Consider the following 8,815-nt stretch of genomic DNA (forward strand, 5'->3'; position numbering starts at 1 on the left):
ATCACTATTTTACAGAAGTACATGTATTACAGGGATTTCCTAAAATATCACATGTAGGTTCCTCTTGAAACTCTTAGTTGTGCCTATTGGACTGGCACAAAAACGAGATGCCTTACAGGTGGCCATCTTTGATTTTGAAAATAGAAGTAAGGAAGTATATTGAAGTGATCCCCCCGAAATTCCTCTGTATACTTTAATCGTATGCAGGGGTAGATCCAGAGGACGTTGAAACGCCAGCCCCATGTGACCACAGTTTCGAAGCAATAAATTAAATCTAAGTCGGTTTGATTTAGTTTGACTGTTTAACATCATTTAAGGACATGTCGGGTTAAGATGGGAAGAAAGCCGGAGTACTTAGAGAAAAACCACTGCATGACAAGTGATCTGTACCTGGCAAGTGCTCTTCTTCTTTAGAAAAGCATTACATTGCCCCATAGAAAAGCATTACAAAAGTTAAGGAAAAAAATCTTCAGTTGAGGAGCCTTTCTTAAAATCTGTAATGCTTTCCTATGGAGAATTTTAAGTTAAGGGATTCCTACAATTTAAGGAATATTCATGAAACTAGACCCAGACCTTCTTGACAAAGATTACCTGGAGTGCCCTACATAGGATTTGAACAGTGATCCAGAGGGATACGGCTTGCAGTAATGTGTCGAGACATCTTAACTGCTTCGCTACTGCGGCCCATCAATTTGAAATTGCAAAACTGAAATACGAACAGGACCAGACTCTTGTTCAGCAGGAAACTTGTTTCTGGAAGAGTACCACTTGGATCACAGATGGCTGACTCTACATGTATTTCATTTGACATCAAAATTTCTGTTTTGTTGAAAACAAGACAAAATATATTTGTATTTGATGAAAATTTTATGATTTTTAGGTCACCTGAGACAAAGTCTTAAATGACCTATTCTAATCGCCTTTTGTCCGTCGTCGTCGTCGTCGTATGTTGTAAACAATTTACATTTTCGACTTTTTCTCAAAAACCGCTGAAGCAAATTCAATGAAATTTTGCACAAACCTTCTAAGGCATAAGGCCAATCAAAATTGTGAATTTTATGGTCCCCACCCCCTGAGGGCTGTGGGAGGGGCCAAAAGGCGTAAAATTGACTATAATTTCAAAAATCTTCTTCTCCACTCACAGATGTGATGGAATCAAATACTCATAGATAGAAAGGTCTGAAGGTCCTTTACAAAAATTGTGAATAATGTGACCCTGGGGTCTCAGGTTTCCACTTGGGGAGGGGGTTAAGTTTACTATGGTTTATACAGAGAAAACACATTTATGAGCATTATTTGGTCATTTGTAAAAGGAAATGGGTCAAATGTTGTCAGAATTATCCCTATGAAATGGCCATTGAATCCTATTTACAAATTTTTCATGACTGACTCCCAGGGGCCTTACGGGTGGGGCCAAAAGGGGTAAAATAAGCTAAAACTTCAAAATTTTTCTTCTGAAATTCTGGAACTGGTAGAATCAAATACTCTTCATAGATGGAAAGGTCTTAAGGTCCTTTACAAAAATTGTGAATTATATGACCCTGGGGTCTCATGTTTCTCCCTTGGTTACTATAGTTTATATATGAAAAACACATTTATGAATGTTATTTGCTCATTATTCATAGGAAATGTGTTAAACTGGTTAAATTATTAGCCTGAGATAGCATTTTATCGTCATATCCATATTGGTCCTGGCCGACCCCCAGGGGCCTTAGGGGCGGGGCCAAAAAGGGTCAAATAGGCTAAAACTTCAAAAATCTTCTTCTGAATTCACAGGTTTGATGGAACCAAACAATCTCCATAGATTGAAAAGTGAAATTTATAAAATCCCTGACACTGACTGACTTCTAGTTTGATTTTGTTGTTTAACGTTAGCAAAGCAAATTGGAATTTTAAGCATAAGGTTTGGTAACATAATACACTAACTATCAAAATGAAAAACAAATTCTATTACGAAAGTTCAACTTAAAAGTTTAATTTAAGTCGTAAATTTTTTTGTAATCTATTTGAACCAACTTTGCAATGCTCTTTCTGTATCAGCACTGAGGTGACCGTCAAGGCCTTTTGGGCCTCTTGTTTTTTGTTTTCAATATACCGTATTTTGAAACTTTTTAGGTATTATATATCATTTCCGTACTCTTCAGATAGAAAAAATAATTTTGAATCCAACTGCATTAAATCAAATCTCGTTTCATTAGGCAGTGCTGTATCGCACAGTGTATTTAATTATTTTTTTCTCAAATTGACAGTTACAGTATCTTTTAGGTTCTTATTTAACCTGAATTGGGTTGATAAAGGCCATTTTGAATTTTGACAATTGAATTGTCTTCGTGCTGCTTTACAGAATTTATGTCCCGGATGTATCAAAATTTAAAAGAAAAGGAAAGAAATTCAGAGAAATGTCTTCTTCGCCTGATTGATCACGGTACGACTTAATCGAAAGCGCCCTTTGTCAAACGTCTCATTGATGTAGATTTTAAGCATCTATGCAACACAGACTGAAATAAGAAAATGGCGGACGAGGACGGTGATAAGTATGTGCAACATTTCTTTTACGTTTTATCAACTCTATATACATTTTTGAATTGCAATACCAGATGATTTGATAAGAACAATATCTATTGTTTGAATTAAATCAAAATAAATTACTGTTTGTGTTTAATGTTACAGTTTTACAACCTTATTTGTTATTGCACAACGAACCACGTTGTTATCCATGTGGTCGTTTTTTCTTTATTTCGTATTTTAAATAATGTAAACTTGTGTTGTATTATTCATGACCACAAATCCAGAACTGAACAGTTGATATCCTGCATGTGCATTGTCCTAATCAATTGCGCTGTAAGACTATTGTAACGTTACACAGTTCCGTACGCATATGTTATGAATATGTACGAGTCAAGCAGAGGAGGGATTCGTAAAGGTATTAGGTTCAACTGTAATATAAAAGTGGTTAGTCGATTTATTATTGGATACCATTTGCTGATCGTAGAAGTTATGTTTCGAAAATGTCTCTGTCTAGACTGTCTACTCCAACAGCATACAATATGTAGCAGAATTTTGATTGGGTTAATCATCATTGACCTGGTAGCTCAGTCGGTAGAGCATTCAACTATTGTTTGACAGGTCCAGTAGCATCGCTTAATCAAGCGATTAGGGATGTCACGGTTCGTGTTTTTTGAGCTCGGTTCGGTTTCAATTTTGTTTTCTGTTTTTTCGGTTCGGTTTAGACAAATCTTACTTGAACACTATTTAAGTCTATTTACTATTAAAACAAGTTTTTCTTTAGATTTAAAGATGGTATATCACTCCAACAAATGTTTTTTTTCTCTATCAGAATTTTACCTTTTTCTCTATCAGAATTTTACTAATTAAAAACATTAAAAATAATTAATTGCGACCTGAAAAATAATTTATTGTATGGCACTATATCCAATATAGAATGAAGTACTAATAGTGCATGCAGCAAAGAAATCAAATGAATTATTTTATTTCATTTTGTGTTTTAATTAGACATAGAACACAATTAAATACCAATTTTTGTTCAAATATTGAGTATCTTTTATGATCTGTCATAGTGAAACATCTTTGAAAAAAAAATTTGAACATTTACTTAGCTTTTTAACTCTTTCAGTACTATTGACAGATTAATTAGTCACAGAGAGATATTTGTCCTGGTATCCTTTATGATACATTATTTCGTCACTAAAACTTTTCCTTCATGACGCATTATTATGTCATGATTGACATGTGAAAATCGTAAGTTTTACAGCCAATCAATACATCGGTATTATCTCAGAAAAAGTGTTTAAAAAGTATCATGCATTGGAATTATAATAAAGATAAACATTATAATATACCAGGTGCATGATCAATCGTAAAATGGTTTAATTCACGGAATATTGGCCGACGGAAACGGGATTGTTTATAATCGGCAACATAATGGCGGCCTGATTTAGCTGCCAATATTCTGCGGGATTGTTATCGAAAAAAAATATAATAAACATATCAACAATTATAAAATATCAAACAATAAGTGAAATATATCACTAAGATATTATGTATGTGCAAAAAATGTTTGCAGACAGCAAAAAACGATCTTCTGAATGACTGAACTTGCACACGTGTTACACATATACAGCATGTTGGTCAACAGGTGTATTTCTCGGGATTCTGACAAACAATTTCACTGTATTTTCAATGAAATAATCAGCAACACAGTTGATACACATGAATTACAGGTATTATAGGACAGTTATTTTTTTAAAGAACCGAACCGAAACTAAGAATCATCGAACCGAACAGAAACGTACGGTTGAATATTTCGGTTAACCGTGACACTCCTACAAGAGATAGGCCTAGCCTATAGATATTGAAATGGCACAAAGGAGAGTCAAAAGTGTTGCTACTGGACCTGTTTGTAGGTCCTGAGTTTGAATTCCAGTGGAGCTACCACATTTTTTCCTCTCCGATTACAAATGATTATTAATTAGATGACATGATACTTTTGAAACATTATTTATGTCAACAGTGTCTATCACAGTGACAGCAAAATAGCACCCTATGAAAAAAGGCATCTCGTGTATTTTGTGTCCAACCAGTATAACATGCTTACCATTATGACAGTTTTTATGAAATATTTGATGCCTATTTGTACCAAAGTAATTGTTTCAAAATTTTCATTTGTGTACAGTTTTGATGAAGATTTAGATGAAGTAGAAGATGAAGAGCCACTTGACGAACCTATCAGTCAGGTAATTACATCTAATTGGTTTAAGAAACAATCCTTTAAGTAAACTCACTTTAACATTTTCTTGATATCTGAAAACATAATTTTTTGTACTGAAAAAATCAAACATAGAATCTGTCCATTCCATTCTTTCCCAATAAAGTAAATTGTCCATTATTGAAAGGTGTCCACTGTAACTGACAATGTCTGTTATAGGATAGATTTTAATGTATTTTAAAGGAAAACTATGATATCTTGTTAATTAAATTAGACCAGACATCTAGCAGTTAGCACGGCCTCTGTTAGAACTTTTAAGCTTGGTAATAGGGGGATAGGAATATCGTATGGTATCGGGCCAGGTTATCTTCGATTGAGACTGCTTTAATACAAAACATTACCATCGAGAAGCGTCACTTAATTTGGTCTTTTGAACAAATGAATAATTTAACGTTATATTATGTCAATATAGTAGTTTCCTTTACACTACTTTAAATCTTCCTCCTCGTCGTCGCCATTTTCTCGTAGTATGCAAATCACCTCTAATCTCGATGGATTGCTATATTTGGGTAGATGAATTATTCATTTTTTGAAAAGACCAAGGTACGTGGGCTTCTCGGAGGTCAGTCTGAATTTGGAGATGACCTGGCCCAATACCAAACATTGTCGGCAAGTTTCACCTTTTTATATTGCACTGCGCTCTGGCCCTACACCAGATATCTATCTGTCATAATGTCTAAGTATGGTATCAGGGCCAGAGTATCTCGGGCTAGAGACTCTTGTAAAAGTATGATATGTTTTTATAAATGTTGATTGTTTGTACGGTATACTACAAAACCACTTGGCAATATGATGCTCTTTTTTAGCCACAAGATCAGGTTGAAGTGCTATCTTCTGATGCTGGCTTGGCCGTTCCACCTGAAAAGAGAATTACTACACCATACCTTACAAAATATGAAAGGGCAAGAGTTCTAGGGACAAGGGCACTGCAAATAGCGTATGTATCATATAATGAGATCTGAGAACAATGCATTAATTATTCAACATACATGGGTTCTGTGAATATTGGAGGTATTATTATTGGAATAAAATTTTTTTAGAATTATTTTAACCGGGTAAAATTACTCCGATATTGATTGTGTTACATTTACAGTACTGTGAATTGGGATAGTTTGGATGTGGTAATAATTTAAGGCTAATTTGGCGTTAGCAGAAAAGCACCAAAATTTAACACCAAAAGTTGACTTCATAGTTATCTGTTTGTATATATACTATAAGATCAAATACTTCTACATTTTATTGAATACTGATGTGAACATGTACTCTCGGGTAAGTTACTATATTAGTTATTTAAGCTTACATTTAAGTTGTGTACCATTAACCGGATAACCAATATCTGTGCAAGTATTTCTTTCTTTTGTGAAAACATTTATGTGTCTGTAAGTACAGTAATAATTTCTATTGACAATTTGATTAAAATCAGCTGTTTGATAGTCAGCATACAGTGGAGTATCAAACAGCTGATTTTAATCATATTGTTCTATTGAAGAACAATATTTCAAAGTATCAATATGGCTTCAAATCCAACACCAAAATATTCCAATTTATGGTATGTTACTGATTTAAAATTAATAAAAAGTACAATGTAGTTTATTTTAGATAAGTAGTTATGCTTCTTATTATTTATCAATATGCTAATTAAGATTATAGATAATCAAAATGAATGCAAACTTACAATCAGTACTGGGCTGAAAAATCTATTCATACAACAATACAAGTTACTTTCCATCTGCTATCAGGCTGAATTACAAGGCCTTTTGGTAATCATGACTGATTCCCGCTACCATCTACTGCAGTATTGATTGCAATTCTGGAGAGTAGTTTCAGGCCATTTGTAGAAGTTAATTGATATTGTGTTTACAGGAATCACATTGTATTAGGTACATGTAGTATCATGGTGCATGCTGTATATATATGCGAAACATAAACACTATGATTTTTACAGAATGTGTGCTCCTGTCATGGTAGAATTGGAAGGAGAAACTGACCCTTTACTCATTGCCATGAAAGAATTGAAGTAAGTCAACCACTTTGAAGACTTATCTATTATCCCAAATTTACCATTCTGTTTTATCTACATTACCACTTCACAAAGCCTAGTTGAATCAACTACAGTACACAATATACACTCCAATACATTATTATTGGAGGGAATACTTATATTCTGTCTTGAAAGGAATTCTGTCATTTACCTGTTTCTAGTGATATTCATAATAGCAAAAAAAAAAAAAAATCCAAAAACAAAAAAATCTGAAAAAACCCTGTTCATATCTTTAGTCAGCCAATTCTTGTTATCACTATTTTCCCTAAAGTACTGAAGGGATCTTTCTAATTAAACATCATCTTTAGCTTCTCCTTGGTCCTAGTAATGCATATTTATGGAACAAGAATAAAAAATCAAGATGGCAGACAGGTGAATAATTTTGATAATTGTAACTACCGGTAATCTTTTTGATTCCAACAATAAAGATTACAGCACATTAGAATCAGGTCCATGAGTAGCGAGTATGTCAGTTAAGTTATTAATAAGACAATTACATATTTTGTATATACATGTTACTGTTAAATGGAATGTTCTCTGTGACAGCGACTTATTTCTTGTTCTTTGTTGGTTTAGAGCAAGAAAGGTTCCACTCATCATTCGGCGATACCTTCCTGATGGAAGTTTTGAAGACTGGGCAGTGGATGAACTTATAATGACAGAATGAGAGATTTATCTTTAAGAAAACAGAACGAAAGATTCATTTTTAAGCAAACAGAACAAGTGGTTGATGTTATATCACTCAGAATGCGAGATTCATATGAAAGAATGCAGAATGATTGTTGTTTAAACAGATAGAAGAAGTTTAAGTTAAAACAAACAGAATGAGAGATTCATTTTCACAGCTGGAATGACAAATTTATTTTAAAACAACTGTTCATTTTCAAGCGTGCAAGGTCATCAATGGAAGAAATACAAAGAGTGAGGGTGAATAGAAGTTGAGGCTTTAAAGAATGAGAGAAATTGATGATTGTGAGTTAGAAAATAAAGGATGACGTTTGAGAGTGAATGGAATCAGAAGTGGGAGGAAGTCAGAATGTGTTCATAGTATCCTTTTCATTTCATTTTGTATGTTGTTTTGTGTCAGTCAAAAATATGTAATAATAAATAATATTTACAAAGCAAATTTGTATTATTCAATCTTTTTAGGAAACCAATATTGAATATAAATCTGGCTTAGATATTCATTTTTAGTCCACCATTATCAGATGATTAAGATGGCTGACAAGCAGCCATCTTCGATTTTGACAGTTTTGAAGTTTGTTACTGAAGGGATCTTTCTCAAATTTCATATCTATTTTGTAATTGAAGCTTGAAAAGCAGAAAAAAGATCTCTCTTTCCATTGTCAGACATTCTTTGGTGGGCGCCAAGACCACTCTGGGATCTCGTTTTAAATGTCCTATTCACGGTTAGGGTTATTTAAGGATCCTGAGATGGAGGAAAGGACCTGATGATATTTGCTGTTTATTGATCAAGATACTTTTGCTTTTGATAGCCTATCCAAGTAATTTTGGTTTTCCAGCATCTACTTTAGTAGGTAACATTGTTTCAAAAAACCCAGAACGTTTCCTCGGAAACCAAACATAATCTTCAGTTTTCAGTGTAAAAGGGTATTCAACACAACCAGTAGAGTATGGTGCAATTTGTAATGGTTTTTGTTTGTTCTAATAACAACTAATCTATTATCATCATCAATAAGACTGTCTAAATGCATATGATGGAGATTAAGTCCTTTTCAAAATATCACAAACAATTACTCTACTGAATGTGTTGAATAGATATTCACACATCTGTGAACAAATCATATTTAATGAGGTTTGAATTTCTTGCTCCCATATTTTCCTAGATCACTCCTTATTGCAAGAACATGTAGAAGGTAAAGTCTTGTACCAAGGTACCTTTTTGTTGTGGATTTCAAAACTTCTGGCCTCTACTTTTTCTGATTAAGTCATCCTCTTGGGTATTTACAAAGAACAGATAGTTAAAA

The 8,815-nt window shown here is 33.6% G+C and overlaps 1 protein-coding gene across 1 annotated transcript; it reads left to right on the forward strand.

Moving 5' to 3' along the window:
* The first annotated feature begins 2,415 nt into the window (after nucleotides 1-2,415).
* Nucleotides 2,416-7,953, forward strand: LOC138323857 (DNA-directed RNA polymerases I, II, and III subunit RPABC2-like). The gene is made up of 5 exons (XM_069268759.1): nucleotides 2,416-2,534; nucleotides 4,694-4,754; nucleotides 5,593-5,723; nucleotides 6,732-6,803; nucleotides 7,404-7,953. The coding sequence occupies exons 1-5, from the start codon at nucleotides 2,512-2,514 to the stop codon at nucleotides 7,492-7,494; spliced, it is 378 nt and encodes a 125-aa protein (XP_069124860.1). The 5' UTR covers nucleotides 2,416-2,511; the 3' UTR covers nucleotides 7,495-7,953.
* Nucleotides 7,954-8,815: the final 862 nt, after the last annotated feature.

The sequence above is a fragment of the Argopecten irradians genome, chromosome 1 (genome assembly GCF_041381155.1).
Source record: "Argopecten irradians isolate NY chromosome 1, Ai_NY, whole genome shotgun sequence".
Taxonomy (NCBI): Eukaryota; Metazoa; Mollusca; class Bivalvia; order Pectinida; family Pectinidae; genus Argopecten; species Argopecten irradians.

Bases quoted from the DNA above. Each gene is read 5' to 3' on its own strand.
- LOC138323857 (XM_069268759.1), top strand. From the start codon at position 2,512: ATGGCGGACGAGGACGGTGATAA. The intron at 4,755-5,592 runs GTAATTACATCT...GCTCTTTTTTAG, and splicing joins TTGACGAACCTATCAGTCAG to CCACAAGATCAGGTTGAAGT. The intron at 5,724-6,731 runs GTATGTATCATA...TGATTTTTACAG, and splicing joins ACAAGGGCACTGCAAATAGC to AATGTGTGCTCCTGTCATGG.